Genomic DNA, 18,882 nt, shown 5'->3' on the forward strand with positions numbered 1-18,882 from the left:
TACCGCTCCAGCGGGAAGGTAAACGACGTTTCCATGTGCTGCTCTGGTTCGCCAGAAGCGGCTTAGTCATGCTGGCCACATGACCTGTCTGCAGACAAACGCCGGCTCCCTCGGCCAGGGGTCCCTTTACCTTTAGCTTAAAAACATGGGGTGGTAGTCAGCGCTAGGCATATTGACTTACCTTTTACCTTGTGCTCTCTAAGCACAGGACTGCACTTTCCAGGTCTGTGCCCAAGTGCTATCATCATCATCATTTACACTAGTGGACAAAATTGTGGAAACCTTTTGGGAAAAGAGTGTTTCTGAGCTTTGATCGCTCATGACATCACTTTTTTTTTTTTTAGTAACACCGTAAAATTATATATCAATGGAAACATAGTTTAATGAAGAATGCAATGCAAAGTTTGTTCAGTTATCTGCATTCTACCAAAGGTTATAGCCAAATAACCAGAAAAAAGGAAGCACAACTTGCTTAGGTTGATATGCAATAACTTTACTTCATTTGAATGTAGCCAATGAGCATGATTGCTTAGAGAGCCAATCAGGTGTTATGAGCCATCAAACCTCGGAAATACACTTTCCCCAAATACACAATTTTGGCCACTGGTGTGTTACTGCTGAATCGGAGCATTACGGCTGAATCGGAGCAAACAGCAATTCAGATTTTCTACAGGATGCTCCGATTCAGTGCTGAGTTGGTTTCCACAGGAAAAGTGGGGGGGGGGGGGGTTAAAGGAAGAGAAAAAATACTCGGACATAGACCTGGGAAGCCCAGATCTGTGCCTAGAAATGTAAAAGAACATATCCTTGGTAACATGCTCTGGTTATATCTCGCTTGGACTACTGCAATGCGCTCTATGTGGGGCTACCTTTGAAGGTGACCCGGAAACTACAACTAACCCAGAATGTGGCAGCTAGACTGGGGTGACTGGGAGCGACCGCCGGGACCATATAACACCGGCCTTGAAAGACCTGCACTGGCTCCCAGTACGTTTCCAAGCATGATTCAAAGTGTTGGTGCTGAGCTTTAACGCCCTAAACGGCCTCGGCCCTGTATACCTGAAGGAGCATCTCCACCTCCATTGTTCCGCCAGGACACTTAGGTCCAGCGCCGAGGGCCTTCTGGCAGTTCCCTCGCTGTGAGAAGCCAAGTTACAGGGAACCAGACAGATGCCTTCTTGGTAGTGGCACCCGCCCTGTGGAACGCCCTCCCACAAGATGTCAAAGAGAAAAATAACTACCAAACTTTTAGAAGACATCTAAAGGCAGCCCTGTTTAGGGAAGCTTTTAATGTTTAATAGGTTATTGTATTTTAGTGTTTTGTTGGAAGCTGCCCAGAGTGGTTGGGGAAACCCAGCCAGATGGGCGGGGTATAAATAATATAATAAAAAATAATAATAATAAATTATTATTATTATGTCAAATTTCTGTACCCAGCATAAAATTCTGCGGGTTGCATTCCACCAATGTTTACTCAGAATAGTCCTACACTGAAACCAATGCAAAGGGGTAACTAAGACGTGTTAATTTCAGTGGGTCTACTTTTGAGAAAAAGCTAAGCTGAATGTAGCCCCACGTGTACACAGTACTATCCCAGCAGCCTGCATGCGCTAATAAAGAAAGAAAGAAAATAAATGGTGTGCGCACAAAATGTTCGCCTGATGTTAGTCATTTGGTAACATGAGCAGGCGAAGCAAAACTGAAGTACATTGTACCCTGAATGGCAACCCCTTGAGGGTGACCACAAACACCTGCGGAGGCTTATAATTTGTGGTTTTCCATTTAATCCAGAACTGTAACCATTTTCTTATTCAGTACTGGCGACCGGAAGCCGCTGCCACAATTCAGGCAATTTTCCTCTGACTGCCAGAGGAAAGAGAAGAAAGCATTGGAGGCCGGTCCGTTAGGGCATATGGAGACACACCCACACCCCCGCCACCTTCCTCCCCGCCTCAATTTGCCTACAGTGGTACCTCAGGTTAGGAACGTAATTCGTTCCGGAGTTCCGTTCTTAACCTGAAACTGTTCTTAACCTGAGGTAGCACTTTAGCTAATGGGGCCTCCCGCTGCCGTGCCGTCGCCGCACAATTTCTGTTCTCATCCTGAAGCAAAGTTGTTAACCCGAGGTATTAGTTCTGGGTTAGCGGAGTCTGTAACCTGAAGCGCCTGTAACCTGAAGCGTCTGTAACCCGAGAATCCTCCGGAAAAACAATCTCTCAAAGGACCTGTTGATGGCATTCTACCATTGCACTGTGGAGAGCGTACTAACTTATGGTCTGTGCGTGTGGTTTGGGAGCTGCACGGCCAGGGGAAAAACAATGCTATCAAAAAGTGAAAGTCCAGACAGTTGTTAAACATTTTTGTGAAATCTTAAAAAAAAAAGAAGCTTTAGCTATTTTTAATGAAAATCTACACTACCGACATGGGCTGCTATATATGTTGATTTTCACAGAGATCTAAGCGATTTCCATCCAGACACTGATTACGAGGGATGAATAGAGGCTATGACTGGGAAAATCTGGGTGTATGGCAAGCCCCCCCTCCCCACGCTTGTGCTCTGAGCTGGACTGCTGGAGCAGCAGAGCGACCACGTCTCCACCCAAATTTAAATACTCCCGCATGCAAGCAACCTGCAGCTTCTCTTACATGGAAGTTGCCACCATTCCTCAGGGTGGATAAAAATCAATGATTTTTTTTAAAATCGGATTATTATTATTATTATTATTATTATTATTATTATTATTTAAATCAGATTTTTAAAATAAAATGCTTTTGGAGGGGAAATCTTTCTAAAGATACCCGTATTTTTCGTCCCATAGGACGCTCCGTCCCATAGGACGCACCTAGTTTTTTGGGGGGGAAATAAAGGCGGAAAAAATTCCCTTTATTTCCCCCCCAAAACCAGGTCGGGGAAACCGAACCAGGTCGAGGAACAGCAGGATGGCGGCGCTGCGCCTCCCTGCTGTCCCCCGAGCTTGTGGGGCTGGCCAATGTTTGCACGGTGCGCGGGGTGCTCTGCTTCAGCGCGCCCTGCCCACTGGGCGGCAGCCTGCTATCCGCAGCGAGGGGAGCCCTACGGGGAACTCCTGCAGGGCTCCCCACGCTGCGGATGTCTGCCCGGCGTGAGGGGCGCTCTGCTTCAGGGCGCCCTTCACGCCGGGTGGCAGGTTGCTATCCACAGCGTGGGGAGCCCTGCGGGGAACTCCTGCAGGGCTCCCCACGCTGCGGATGTCTGCCCGGCGCGAGGGACGCTCTGCTTCAGGGTGCCTGTCGCGCCAGGCGGCAGGCTGCTATCCACAGCGAGGGGAGCCCTGCAGGAGTTCCCCGCAGGGCTCCCCACGGTGCGGATGTCTGCCTGGCACGAGGGGCGCTCTGCTTCAGGGCGCCTCTCGCGCCGGGCGGCAGGCTGCTATTCGCAGCCTAGACAGCCCTGCGGGAACTCCCGCAGGGCTGCCTAGGCTGCGGATACGTTCCCGAAGCGCCGGGCGCTCTGCTTTCAGCGCGCCCGGCGCTCCGGGAAGCAGGCTGCTATCCGCAGCCTAGACAGCCCTGCGGGAGTTCCCGCAGGGCTGCCTAGGCTGCAGATGTCTTCCTGAAGCCTGGAGAGCGAGAGGTGTCGGTGCACACGGACCCCTCTCGCCCTCCAAGCTTCAGCGAAAGCCTGCATTCGCCCCATAGGACACACCCAGATTTCCCCTTCATTTTTGGAGGGGAAAAAGTGCGTCCTATAGGGCGAAAAATACGGTAGTTTTCTATTTAAGTAGCAGTAAAGGCTATTCATCAAGAAATAAGGATTGGTTTAAAGTTTTTCATGTGTCCTAAAACTCAGTCAAAGCTGTTTTGTTTTGTTTTGTTTTGTTTTAATCGTTTAACCACATCACTTAACAAACATGGACACTTATGCTATAATGTTACTGTTTCAGTTAAACAAATTGTTTTAACTGTTATTCAGGAAATGATTGTTTTTCTCCTTCCAACCAAGTAGAGCAGAACAGTTGTCCAAATATAAACCGTTAACTTATTAAACCTCACAATAATTTCATAATTATCTGTAATAGAATAACCAAATCAGTAATTTTTTATATGACTGTAAAAAGTACTCTGAAAATTTATTATTCCAAAAATGAAACCTTCATCTGGTTGTAAATATTAAGATTATACCAGCAAGAATGCGTCTTTCTGGGAGAGGGAGACTTAAATCAAGTCTTACTGACTAGTGATTTAAATCATGATTTAAATCAATTTGATTTAAATCAAACCCACCCTGCTTTTCCTGCTTCTTCAAGCCCCTCCTGGTCCCTCCTCCTCTTGTGACGCATCCTGCACCTCCTTGTCTCCGACTGCTCCATCTCTTCCCTTTTGTCCATTCCTGGCTCCTGCTTCCCGGGTGGCACAAACCCCATAGATCACTGACCATTTCCCCTCAAACAGCCTCTGCCCCCTTCCTGCCTTTGCTGCACACTCGTCGCAGCCATGCCAGTCCCGGACTATCAGGATGTGTTCCCCCCAAATGACCGTGCGCCTTAAGCAAAAAAATTTTTACAGGAAGCATGCAATCGTTGTTCTGTATTTTTAACCGCAGATACGTTTTCAGAGCTGAGTAGGGCATTGGTGAGTGGCGGAGTGTTTGGGGAAGAGCAACAGTCATTCCCAGACTTGGCTCTAAGCTGCGAGGAATCTTTATGCTACCACATCGCTTGGAACGACAAGCTCTCGAAGGCAGACGCTGTACGATGAGCCAAAACATGTCTGTAGCCGGAGTCTGCACTCCAACCAAGTTAAGTAACAGAACCATAAGGCATGGCAGTGCTTACTGTTAAGACTTTAGTGTGACCTGGCTTTTTCTTCTTCTTTTTTTAAGGGCTTGTTCCTGCAGGGCCATCTGCTCCATCTATTGGCCTGCTTATCTCTCCCTCCGCCTCCCCCCACCCTCCAGCTCCCTTTCATTCAGGCAGATGGAAGACAGAGAGATGGGCCTTTGAGGAACAGTTGAAGGAGTCGGATATGTTGAGCATGAAGAAGATAGGACTGCGGTATCTCTAAATATCTAAGGAGTCTGAAGATGGAGCAAGCTTGTTTTCTGCTGCTCCAGACGGTAGGAACTGAAATATTCGATTCCAATTACAGTGATACGTCAGATTAAGAACTTAATTCGTTCCGGAGGTCTGTTCTTAACCTGAAACTGTTCTTAACCTGAGGTACCACTTTAGCTAATGGGGCCTCCTGCTGCTGCCACACCACCGGAGCACGATTTCTGTTCTCATCCTGAAGCAAAGTTCTTAACCCAAGGTACTATTTCTGGGTTCATGGAGTCTGTAACCTGAAGCATCTGTAACCTGAGGTACCACTGTACAAGGAGATTCCATCTTGATAGAATCATGGAATTGCAGAGTTGAAAGGGACTAAAACTTAGGAAGAACTTTCTGATGGTAAGAGCTGTTCAAAAGTAGAAGGGACTGCCTTAGAAGGTGGATCACTCTCCTTCATTGGAGGAGGTTGGGTGGGTTATCTGTCAGGGATTTTTTAGCCGTGGTTCCTGCATTGCAGGGGGTTGGACTAGATTACCCTTGAGATGACCATCCCAACTCTACAATTCTATGATTCCATGTCCAGCAAAGAAACAGGGATTCTGGCTCCTGTATAGCAGGGTTGGCCAACTCCCAAGAGACTGCGATCTACTCACAGAATTAAAAACTGTCAGTGATCTACCGCCTTTTGGGGGGTTCAGGTCGAAGTTGTTGAGCTTGTTTTAGGAAGGAGGGAAGCCCTGTTTTTTGTGTGTTAAGGCAAAGTTGTTCAGCTTTTTTTAGGGAGGAAGGGGAACAGCCGCTCACCAACAGATTAGTATACTCCGTCTTCCATTCTGCAGATCGTGGACGGTGGGCCAGGGGGGCGGGGCAGGATTTTAATTTAACAACAGAAAGGGACCCAGCAATAGACCGCGATCTACCAAAACCTCCTGGGGATCTAACAGCAGATCACAATCAACCTGTTGGACACCCCTGCTGTACAGCATTTCAGTATGTCAATGCTGAACTTCACGGACTCAGTAGGCATAAATGAAACAATCTATACTCCACCTAAACACAGATTTTAATGCAAAGAAATGCAGCCTTCCTCCATTCACAACACTCCTTTAAATGGTTCCAGAGTACCCTCCACATATGGGGGTTTTTTTTGGGGGGAAGATGCAGAGGGAAATCACTAACCCTCAATTATTATGAACAAAAAAAATTCCTTCCAGTAGCACCTTAAAGACCAACTAAGTTAGTTCTTGGTATGAGCTTTCGTGTGCATGCACACTTATGGTTTGGATCTTTGGAACTAAGCTACAATAAATGAATAAAACGAAGAGCATGAGACTCTTAACCTCAGGGTTGTGGTTTGAGCCCCACGCTGGTCAAAAGATACCTTCATTGCAGGAGGTTGGACGAGATGACCCTCATGGTCTCTTCCAACATTATAATTCTATGACTGCAGCATAGGCGCAATACCACAGGGATGGGGAACTTGGGGTCCAGAGGCCGGATGTGGCCCTCCAGGTCTCTGTCTGGCCCTTAGACCTTCACTGGCACTGTGTGGCACTCAACTGCTTTTGCCTGGGATATGTCCTGGATTTCTGATAATGCCTCTTCCATATTTAGATGGGGGACAGAAATGGGTGTGTGATTGTGTGTAGACACTAGCCCGCTGGAGAAAGGTAACATTTGCATCTGTTGCTCCACCCACTTTTGCCTTGGACCCCACCCACGTTTGGTCCCCAGAAGGCTATGCAGCCCTTCTCTCTCTACCCCCAACAATACTGATTAAGAGTCCTCTGTGCTACTTTATTCTGGCTCTATTTTTCCATTTCATGTTTGTTCCTGGACAAATCTAATAGGAAACAGACCACACACAGACACGCAACAATCATGTGCACCGCAGCGACCTTGGATCCATATCAAGTCCGATTCCAAGAAAACGTAAGCAGTTTCAGCAGAAACACAGTGCCCATCAAGACAACAGGAAGGGAGATTACTGTGGAAAAAAACAAACTGCCTGTTCATATCTCTTGTGTGTCTGTGAAAACCAGCTCATTCATGGTTTTTAGAGCGAGCTTTCGTAAGAACATAAACTTGTGCCAGGGTAATTTTCCTTTCCCACCCAAGGTACTCTGAAAAGCACACAGCCTTCTTCACAGTAGTATTCCTGCCATAAAGATACTCCCAATTACGGCAGGATTTATTCCTTTCTTACACGTTTAGACAATTTGATCGACACACTGGCTCCCCAAGCCTCTTTACAACAAAATTATACTCGATGCCTTCAGAGAAACAATTTAAAATCTGAAACAGAGTCACCAAAGCTTTTTAAAAATCCACAGTAAGCAAGAGCGTAGATAAAATCTGCAAGGTTTAGACAAGGTTCACTGCAAATATTACAAAGCAGATGCTAACATGAGCTATATTCAGACTGTACTCAAAGCTTTCAGACGTTTGATGAAGGCTGGTTGTTGGTTTTTTTAAATTCAGCTAGTTTTTGAATTTGGGATGCTGGGTGCTACCAAGTTTATTATGGGATGGGGTGCTCCTCGCGCATGTGAGATTTTTGTAGCATCCGCACTATGTCATTATCATGAGAATAACAGTCTGCATTTCCTCCCCATTTAATCTAGATTAACCCTTTCACCAGGGCAGGGGGTGGAGGAAATAAGCAAAAAAGCAAAACTGAAAAAGCCCTGGTGCTAACAACTTGCTTGCAATATCTCAATAACTGATTTGCAAGTAAAGTCACCATCTGGGAGCTCCTTCTCTATTCTGTACTTAAAATTAAATTGAGGTTTGAGGAAGATGGCGGACTTGAAGCCTCTTGTCGACGGTCTGTTGTCAGAGATAATTATGTGATGCTTAATGATAGCCAGGCCATAAATCCTGGCTATCACATTCTCTCTTGGAAAACAGAGAGAACAGGGATTTAACTTCTGATGCCCGGAAAAGGCTGCTTTTCACGCTGGAAGTCCAATAAGTTTCAAGGGACCCAACTGGGACATGAGTGACATAGAGCGAAGGGAACCAAAATCATGCCCAAACACCACAGAATAGTCCTGAGGGTCAGTCCTTAGGGCATAAGGTCAGCAAAACCTCCCTTTTTAAAATTACTTTTCAGGCTGTTATTAATTACGACTGAGATGACCCATCTGTCGATTGAAATTTACACCTGGAATGTGAGCTGGCTGCCGGCTTAAGACGAAGCGATCATTAAAAGGCTGAAAGCAAAACAAAATTTGCCAAAAGGAAATCAAAAATTAAAACCATACACATCATGGCCTGGAAGGATGCAAAGACACAGCTCAACTCAAAGGGATAATAAATTGCAGTGGGGGCTGTTCAGGACTCCTGTTTAAGGTTCCACATCCCCTTCCAGGATACTCCATTATAGTGGTACATTGGTTCTCAAACTTAATCTGTTCCAAAAGTCCGCTCCAAAACCAAAGCGTTCCAAAACCAAGGCACACTTTCCCATAGAAAGTAATGCAAAATGGATTAATCCATTCCAGACTTTTAAAACCAACCCCTAAAACAGCAATTTAACATGACTTTTACTATCTAACAAGACCACTGATTCATAAAATGAAGGCAATAAACAATGTACTGTAGTCACGCAATCAATCAATCAGTAGCTGAACTGGGTTCCACACAGTCACACAAAAAAGAGAGCCACAAAAATGCAAGACAAATAGCAAAAACAGACAGACCTCAGTGTAACACTCAAAACGGAAGTGTGGAACTCAAAACGGAAGTGTGGCACTCAAATTGGAAGAGTAACACTCAAAACGGAGCACATTTCGACTTCCAAAAAAAGTTCACAAACCGGAACACTTCTGGGTTTGCAGTGTTTGGGTTCCAAGTTGTTTGAGAACAAAGGTACCATTGTATACCCGCTTCCAAGTTTTCACTTACAACTATCTGTCAGGATTCTGAGGAAGGAACTGAAGCTGTTTGCTTCACCCCTAAAAATCTCTGAAGTTTAATTGCTCCAGGAGATGCAGCCTTCTCATCACCCACACCAAGACTGAAGTGTTCACACACATCCACAGCACTACAGGCTGACTCCATCAGCGTGCATCTTAAGGACAATGCTTTGCGCAGGGCAGAGAACTGCCACAGGCACTCCTGCTTTAGCAAACGACATACCTTGAAAGATTCGATCGCATGCTTTGTGGCTGCCTCCATACATCCAGTGGCACAGTCATTTTGACAACCCTGCAAGAAACAAAAAGGCAACATGGTTTTGAAGAATTTAAGCATATGTTCTAGGGACTCAAAAATGGGGAAACGAAGTCAATTACCACTTTGTGCAAGACTACCTGAGGGCTACAGTTTTTGCAGCTTGCCAGCGTACAAGACATCTTGTTCTGTGCCTTCGACTCTTTCTGGCTCACAAGAGGATTGGCTAAATCCTACTTTGTGCCCAGCGCTTGGGACCCTGAGACCCCGAGGAACAACAGCACAATTGTTTCAAAATTAAAACCTGGACTTGGCAGCAGCCTGCAATTCTATCTGTTCAATCAATCATCCAAACATTTATTTATTTATTGACATTTTTTAATGACCCTTTCTCTAGGATGAAAAATCAAAACCAAATGCTAGTTGCGTTCCAAAGAGCAGCCCTGCACTCTTGACAGCAGCCTAGAACAGCAACTTGCAACTGGGGACAGGAAAGACATTTGACTCAGCTCCCATTTAAAGGAGAACCGACCTATTCCACACTTTCCAAAGCAATCTGTAGATTTAAAACACAGCGCTTGCCTCTGAAATTCACACTGGTGCAATTTTGCAATGCAGTTCTGCAGGGAAGTAGCGTACACATAAACTAGGGTAAAGTGTGCAAAAGAACACATATATTAATGGGGAGGAGACTGAACTGGACAGAAATGGCAAAGCTGACAGCGAAATTAAGAGATCCAAAAGATGAAGAATCGAGGCCTTCCGTGGACTATTTTTTGAAAAATATTACAGTCAAATGAAATCACGGGCAGGATTTGAGATCAAAGCGGCAGAAGAAGGACAATAACATAATTGCAACAGAAAAAAACTTTGTGCAATAGATAAAGATACAATGTCGTAGAAAATGTTTTGAGTAAATGGGGAAATGGGGGTGGGAAGTCAATTCATGAAATAATGTAACTATTTGATTCAAAGATTGCTGTGAAAACGTTTGAAAAAACTGATAAAAAATTATACGGCAAAAAATTAAATGAATGAATCACAAACGGATGTGTAAATCTGGAGAACAGAAGGTTAAGACTGGGAAAATGAGAAACCAAGAGAAAACAAAATGGATGCGGTTGGCCAATCAGAAGGTCGGCAGTTCGAATCCCCGCGATGGGGTGAGCTCCCGTTCCTCAGTCCCTGCTCCTGCCAACCTAGCAGTTCAAAAGCACGTCAAAGTGCAAGTAGATAAATAGGAACCGCTCCAGCAGGAAGGTAAACGGCGTTTCCGTGCGCTGCTCTGGTTTGCTAGAAGCGGCTTAGTCATGCTGGCCCCATGACCCAGAAGCTGTACGCCGGCTCCCTCGGCCAGTAAAGCGAGATGAGTGCCACAACCCCAGAGTCGGTCACGACTGGACCTAATGGTCAGGGATCCCTTTACCTTTATGTTTACCTGCAAGAAAACCAGTGACTTAGCAATTATCCCTTTCTTTTCCTAAGGATGAAGTGAATGTAACTCTGTTAACAGAACCTGCTTAGTCTCTGCATGTGTTACTCAAATCCTGTGTGCATTTACTAGCACTAACAGGATTGTCACGATTTGCATATTGCCTTTCAGGTCAACTCGAGGTCAGGATGATTCAGAGGTGAGCAACTCAAGCAACTGGAGTCTCCTGAAGGATCCAGCAGTCAATCAATCTTCCTTTGATATTCTATGCCATTCCTGGGTGACAACCAACCTTTCAAATGCAGCAGGAGATTAGGCAGCTTGGCAAAATGCCTGCAAGCAGAGTCCTCTGCAATGCAACTGATAATACAGCTCTTACCCCTCTTTAAGCCCCAAAGGAAAGGGAAGGCAGCATCAGGGTGTGCCTGGCAATCTCACCCACCCCACTCCCGGTTTGTGCAGAAAGCAAAAAAGAAAAAGCTTCACCTGGGAGTCTTAAATATGGTTGGTGCACTCTGTAGGGCTTAGTGGCTCACTAAAGCTGCCAGAGCTTGTTTCAGCCTAAGTTTCTGGGGAAAGACCTTTGCGTGTCAAGGACCCCCAAGACACCCCTGAATAAAAACACATTCACACATCATTTTTGTCATAATTTTGGCCACAATTACAGTAAGTGAGTGGTTGCTTAGGCATTGGTTAGCGACTATCTGTTCCCACTTGGAGGTAGGAACAGAACTGACAACCACACCCATGCGGAAGTCAGTAAGGGTAAGTAATTTTGGGGAGAGAAAAAGCTGGGTGCCAAGCTCACACCTCTCCCCAAATGCTCCCAGGGGCTCTTGCATGGCCCTAGCCCTTCGTCAGGGATACAGACAAAAGCATGGCGAGCCCCTGGATTCCTTTAACGGAATACCCTTGCAGCAGCAGCATTGGAGGGGCAGGCACAGCCAACCTCATCCCCTCCACCAACCAAAAAATTAACCAATGTCTGACCGCAACTTACAAGTTTTGACGATTTGCTACGCAGTAAGCAAAACCCAAATGGCACCAGCCAATCAGCCAAATGGTAAAATTCCTACCAGGCCCCTGCTCCAAGGCAAACGACCCCATGACAGGCATAGCAAGGTCAGCACAAACAAACCCTAAATAAAGGGAGGGTGGGCAGGTGATCTGATGCGCGTAGTGAAAAGAAGCTCAACGCTGCACACAGGGACCTATATAGCACCCCCATCCATCAAATAAAATTGCAACAAACAATTTTCTCCAGCAACATTGGAGGTGCCCAATCAAATCCGTGGCCATCCAAACTAACCCGTCCAGCAACAGGGAATGTCATGGTTGTTCCCCCCCGCAACACGTGCTCTCCATGAAGGAGAACCCGTTTTGCCAGACAGCATGGCAGAATGTGCCCCATTGTGCAGGTGTCAGCTGGACACTGGTCTTCCAAAGCTCATCTGCAATGGTGCGAGTGATCGCCTTCAGAACAATAGGAAGAGTCCAGTCTGACCATCCTGCTCCATCAACCACAATGTTCTTATTAACTAAGACAAAGGATGTTTGCAAAGTGCTCAGTTGCGGGACCTACATTGGTTCCCAGTACGTTTCTCAGCACAATTCAAAGTGTTGCTGCTGACCTTTAAAGCCCTAAAAAGCCTCAGCCCAGTATACCTGAAGGAGCATCTCCACCCCCATCGTTCACTGAGGTCCAGCTCCGAGGGCCTTCTAGTGGCTCCCTCACCGCTAGAAGTGAGGTTACAAGGAACCAGACAGAGGGCCTTCTCGGTAGTGGCGCCTGCCCTGTGGAACGCCCTCCCATCAGATGTCAAGGAAATAATCAACTGTCTGACTTTTAGAAGACATCTGACGGCAGCCCTGTTTAGGGAAGTTTTTAATGTGTGATGTTTTATCGTGTTTTAATATTCTGTTGGAAGCTGCACAGAGTGGCTGGGGAAACCCAGCCAGATGGACGGGGTATAAATAAATTTCTTATTCTTTTTCTTCTTCTTCGCAACAGAGAACCTTCCAACTTCCAACCATCACTTCTAAAGCTAGAAGGCTCAGGTCATGGGCAGTTCCTCTGCCTATGAACCTAGATCACCACTGCTAGCTAGAATAGAAAAAAACTAGTGTAGACCAGAGCTTGCCAAACTTCCTGGGCCAATGAGCCCCCCGGCAAACCAGAGAAATTGTTGTGGGCACCACACACATGGAGTGCAACCAAGCACACACTACAATATACATATTCTATTGTCTACAACAGAATGCCATGAAGCCTAATTGCAGCAGAGAGAGTGACAGAAAAGAACATCCTATCAGAACCAGGCGAAGTCCCCGAGAGTGCATGTGAGCCTATGGATGCCATGTTGGAGACCCCTCCCATAGGTAGACAAACAATCTGACCGGGTCTAAGGCACCACCTTCTGGCGGTGGAGCAATAAAACTGCTAGCACGTTTGCAAAGCTAAGCAGGGTCTGGTATGGTTTCAGACTGGAAGGGGGACTGCATGTTGAGACTCCTGCATTGCAGTGGTCAGCAAACTTTTTCAGCAGGGGGCTGGTCCACTGTCCCTCAGACCTTGTGGGGGGCTGGACTATATTTTTTGGGGGATGAACGAATTCCTATGCCCCCAAAATAACCCAGAGATGCATTTTAAATAAAAGGGCACATTCTACTCATGTAAAAACAGGCTGATTCCTGGACCGTCCATGGGCTGGATTTAGAAGGCGATTGGGCCGGATCCGGCCCCTAGGCCTTAGTTTGCCTATCCATGGACTAGAGGACCCTGGGGGTGTATGATTCATATATCTGCAGTAGCAAAAGGGGAGCCCCTGGGTCAATGGCCACAGCCCAGCTATTTCCTCCCCCCACAAGTCAAGCAGCCCACAGGCAACCCAGAGGTCCATCACCTGTGCAAACAAATGCTAATTGCATGGATGGCACATTTAATTAAAATACTGCAAAATAAAAGGCAGTAGAATTTCTGTCACAATGCTTTTGCAATGTTGCCTTCAAATCTGGAGATTTTCAAAGCAGCATTTGTGCTGCCATTTGCAATACAACATCCTTTTAAAAATTACTACAAACAGCAAGCTGTCGCATAGCCATTTAAATATATATATATATTTAAAAATAGAATTAATAGTGTTACTTCAGCCAGGAAGCGACGAAGAAGATTACTTGCAAAGCAATAACGGTACCCACTGGGGAGTTTGTGTTTTTTTCCTTTCCTTAAAGAAATAAATAATCCACTGCTATTTCATCAAGCAGAGAAAGTGATGTCGCTGAACGGCTGAGTCACTCAACTCTATTTTTAACACCAGCTGAAAAGGCTTGCAACTCCTCCTGACCTTTCTGCAAAAGGATCTGAAGAAGCCCAGGACTACATCCAGGTTACTGCAAAGCTAGACCCAGATGAATATCCTCCCCCCAATTCCATTTGACATAGAATGGGTGCAAAAAGAAATATTCCGGGGGGGGGGGGGGGATCCCAAACTGTGCAGTAAACTGATGGTGTTTGCTGTGAGATGCTGATTCAAGAGATCTGTTTCCCCCTCATGTCAGCCCAGGGCTTGACGCTTGGGTGGAAAATGTCACTTTGGATCGAAGGCCTACCTCACAGGGTTGGCGTGAGGATGAAATGAGGAGGCAGGAAACTGGGTAAGCCACCTTGAATAAACACAGCAAAGGTGTTTTGAAGTTGAGAGAAAAGGTGAGGAGGATAGATGTTTATGTCTTGGGGAAAGTAGATAGAGAAAAAAGCTTGTCTCCCTTTATCATAATATCAGAATTTGAGGACATTCAAAGAAGCTGAATGTTGGAAGATTCAGGAAGATAAAAGAAAATCCTTCCTCATGCAGAGCAGTTAAACTACGGAACTCCCTCCCACAGGAAGCAATGATGGCCAACAACCTAAAGGTAAAGGTAAAGGGACCCCTGACTGTTAGGTCCAGTCGTGACCAACTCTGGGGTTGTGGCGCTCATCTCGCTTTATTGGCTCAGGGAGCTGGCGTACAGCTTCCGGGTCATGGGGCCAGCATGACTAAGCCGCTTCTGGCAAACCAGAGCAGCGCACGGAAACGCCGTTTACCTTCCCGCCGGAGTGGTGCCTATTTATTTACTTGTACTTTGACGTGCTTTCGAACTGCTAGGTTGGCAGGAGCAGGGACCGAGCAATAGGAGCTCACCCTGTTGCAGGGATTCAACCCGCCAACCTTCTGATCAGCAAGCCCTAGATGGCTTTAAAAACGGCCAACAACCTAGATGGCTTTAAAAGAGGATTAGACAAATTCACAGAGGAGAGAGAACTATGGATGGCTATTAGATGCTGGAAACCTACCAGAGCAGCAGTAAAACTGAGAGCGCCTTTGCAAAGCTAAGCAGGGGCCAGTATGGTTTCAAATCAGATGGGGGACATGTTAAGATTGCAGGGACTTGGGCTAGATGACTCCTGGGGTCCCTGCAATTCTACGTTTCTATGAAAAACCACCTCACAATTTCTTCCATCTCTTCCTACCTCAGCCCATTTAATTAACAACGTCAAGAATGGAATACAGAATTATGCAAGCCCTAAATCTTTACAAGCAGTCTCAGCAGTTATTCAGCATAGCAATTAAGTTAAGCAGACGAGTCCAGCCAAGAAAGTGTTGCCTTAGAGGAAATTAATATTGTTGTGAGGGTTGTTTTTTTTAGGGGCGGGCGGGTGGTGTTTAGGCTGTAAGGTGCCTGAGCCCCTTTAAATCCACTGGACCCAGCAAGGGTTAAAATCGAATGGGGGATTCTATTGTCAAATTGGACAGGCAAGGGTCTAAGCATGGTCTATAGATATTTCTTCCGTTACCACATTGTTTACAATTAACTTTGCTTTTTGTTTAGAATATATTGCACCTATACCGTTTTCGAAACCTTGGCCTACCCCCATCCCTTGGAGATTCTTCTTCATAAAACTCCAACAAATGTTGTCAAAGGCTTTCTCCGCATCCACAAAAATCAAAACCGCCTTTCTGTTAATGTCAACTTCTAATAACTCCAAAATGTCTATAATGTTCCTCACATTATCTGACATATGTCTCCCTGGGAGAAAGCCAGTTTGGTCTTTATGAATCTCCCCTATCAACACTCTCTTCAGTCTTTTTGCCAAAATGTCTGCAAAAATTTTGTAATCCACATTAAGTAAAGATATTGGGCGGTAGTTTTTAACCTGGTTCTTTTCAGTCTCTGTTTTCGGTATAAGTGAGATGAAAGCCTCTTTCCACGATTCAGGTGCCTTTTTCCCCTCCATAATTTCATTGCAAACTTCCTTTAATGGTTGTATTAACCAATCCTTCAGCATTTTGTAGTATCTGGCAGTCAAACCATCTGGTCCTGGTGATTTTCCCAGTTGCATATTCTGAATGGCACCCTCTATCTCTTGTTCTGTTATTTTCTCATTCAAGATCCTTTTATTTTGTTCTGAAATTTTTGGTAGTCCATACTTTCTAAGGAATTCTTCAATTTCTTGTTCGTTTACTGGCCCTTGTGTATATAATTTCCTAAAAAAACTTTGAAAACAATTACTTATCTCGTTGGGTTTGTAGATAGTCTTTCCCTCCATCTCTAAACTCGTCACTGTATTCAATTTCTGCCTCTTTTTTAGTTGCCATGACAAAAGTTTCCCACATTTATCTGCTGATTCAAATGTTTTTTGTCTCATTTGCTTTATTTTCCATTCTATTTCTTGATTCATCAATTCCATATATTGCGTCTGATAATACTTTATCTCTCTCAAGATCTCTTGAGACTTTGGTTTGGACCTCAATTTCTTTTCTCCTTCTTTCATTTTTCCTAGAATTTTTTATTTCCTCTCATTTTGTCTTTTCCTCTTTATAGAGTTCTGTTGAATTAGGAAACCTCGCATCACGGCTTTGCTAGCGTCCCAGATTGTTCTTTTCTCCACGTCTGTTCTCAAATTTATCTCAAAATAATCTTTCAATGTTTTTTGGGCCTTTTTATAAATCTCTTCATCTTTAAATAGGGTGTCATTCATTCTCCATCTAAAGGATCCAGTTGTTGTTAATTTCATCTCCATCTTTACAGCGTTATGGTCGGAGCAGGTTTTTGGGCAGATTTCTATTTTTTTGGTTATTGGCGCCAGGCTGCTAGTGATCCAAATTTGGTCAATTCTTGTCCATGTCATTTTTGCTTCAGAAAAGAAGGTTCCCTCTCTTTCAAGAAAAGAGAAAAAGGTACACGACAGGGTTGCCCAATATCCCCTCTGCTTTTTATATCAGTCCTGGAGGTTTTGTTAAATATGATTAGAAGGGACCAGTTGGTTAAAGGAGTTCAGGTCGGAGCCAGACACTACAAATTAAGAGCATTTGCAGATGACCTAGTTTTGACTTTGCAACACCCAGACACTAGTACCAAAAGAGTGCTAGAACTAATTGAAATATTTGGTCAAGTAGCAGGATTTAAATTGAACAAACAGAAAACAAAGGTTTTGGAGAAAAATTTAACAATGGAAGAAAGAGAGAGGTTTCAGAGTGAAACAGGTTTGGAAATAACGAAAAAAGTGAAATACCTGGGGGTAAACTTAACATCTAAGAATGTGAATTTATTTAAAGATAATTATGAAAAATGTTGGTCAGAAGTAAAGAAAGATTTAGAAACATGGTCAAGGTTGAAACTGTCCTTGTTAGGTCGAATTGCTACTATTAAGATGAATGTATTGCCTAGAATGCTATTTTTGTTTCAGACCTTACAAATTATGGACAAGATGGATTGTTTCAAGAGGTGGCAGAAAGATATATCAAAATTTGTCTGGCAGGGCAAAAAGCCCAGAATAAAGTTTAAGATTTTAACTGATGCAAAAGATAGAGGGGGGTTTGCCCTGCCGGACTTAAGATTATATTACGAAGCAGCAGCTTTCTGCTGGCTGAAAGACTGGCTACTTCTTGAGAACACAGACATTTTGGATTTGGAAGGATATGATAACAGTTTTGGTTGGCATGCATACTTATGGTATAACAAGGCAATGGTGTATAAAGGTTTTAAAAACCATATTGTTAGAAAAGCATTATATAATGTTTGGAGCACATACAAAGATCTATTGGAAAGTAAAACTCCCAGGTGGTTGTCACCAATGGAAGCTAAGGGGGTGAAAAAACTTAATATGGATTCTAAATGGCCAAAATATTGTGAAATCTTAGAATATGAAGGTGAAAGGGTTAAGCTTCAGAGCTATGAAAAACTAAAGTCCAAAGTTCGAGACTGGCTGCATTACCATCAGATAAATGAGACATTCAAAGAGGACAGGAAAATAGGATTTCAGAAGGAGAGGTCAAAGTTAGAAACAGAACTGTTAGAACCCAATACTAAGAATCTGTCTAGAATGTATAATTTGCTGCTTAAATGGAATACACAGGAGGAAACAGTGAAATCAGCTATGATTAAATGGGCACAAGGTATCGGTCATGACATTATGTTTGCTGACTGGGAACAGTTATGGACCACTGGTGTTAAGTTCACGGCATGTAATGCCTTAAAAGAAAATATAATGAAAATGATCTACAGGTGGTACATGACTCCAGTCAAGCTTGCAAAAATTTATCTTTTGCCCAATAATAAATGTTGGAGATGTAAGGAGAATGAAGGTATCTTCTATCACCTATGGTGGACCTGCCCGAGGGTGAAAACATTCTGGGAAATGATCTATAATGAAATTAAGAAAGTCCTTAAATGGACATTTACTAAGAAACCAGAGGCTTTCCTCCTGGGCATGGTTGGCCAATTGGTGCCAAAGAAGGATAGGATCTTCTTTATGTATGCTACTACAGCAGCAAGAATTCTTCTGGCAAAGTATTGGAAGATGCAAGAACTACCTACTCTGGAAGAATGGCAGACAAAGGTGATTGACTTCATGGGAGTGGCAGAGATGACCGGCAGAATTCGTGACCAGGGGAAAGAGGCAGTGGAAGAAGATTGGAAGAAATTTAAAATATATCTTAAAAACTGTTGTAAAATTGAGGAGTGTTAAGATGTAAAGGGGTAAGAAGCAGAGAACTACAGCTGTAACCAACAAATTTATGGGAATTTAATGAAAAGGAACTAAATGGATAAATTGATTAAAGGGTTGCTAAAAAAAATTTTTTTCTAAAATAAGGATGCAGCGAAAGGGAGGTATGGGGAAGTTGATTGAAAGAAGTTACAAGAAAATAAGATTGCGAATTTATTTTTGTTTGATTTGTTTATGTTTGTTTGTGTTTTGTGATG

At 44.3% G+C, this 18,882-nt stretch overlaps 1 protein-coding gene and 1 long non-coding RNA gene across 4 annotated transcripts in view; one reads left to right on the forward strand and one right to left on the reverse strand.

The window, feature by feature from the left end:
- The window catches only part of BCAT1 (branched chain amino acid transaminase 1), a 73,500-nt gene that overhangs the window by 41,784 nt on the left and 12,834 nt on the right, over positions 1-18,882 (reverse strand). For both annotated transcript variants that reach the window (XM_083700765.1, XM_083700766.1), the window contains exon 2: positions 9,174-9,242. In XM_083700765.1, coding sequence (XP_083556891.1) covers positions 9,174-9,242 — 69 coding nt within the window. The remainder of the gene's footprint in view (positions 1-9,173; positions 9,243-18,882) is intronic.
- LOC310826382 lies at positions 5,057-11,275 on the forward strand. 2 transcript variants are annotated; one of them, XR_014555811.1, is made up of 2 exons: positions 5,057-5,095; positions 10,810-11,275. It is a non-coding gene; the product is annotated as an uncharacterized lncRNA (long non-coding RNA). The 2 variants fall into 2 exon arrangements; XR_014555812.1 differs by lacking the exon at positions 5,057-5,095 and adding an exon at positions 6,550-6,962.

Source organism: Podarcis gaigeae, assembly GCF_964106915.1.
Source record: "Podarcis gaigeae genome assembly, chromosome: 10".
Classification (NCBI taxonomy): domain Eukaryota; kingdom Metazoa; phylum Chordata; class Lepidosauria; order Squamata; family Lacertidae; genus Podarcis; species Podarcis gaigeae.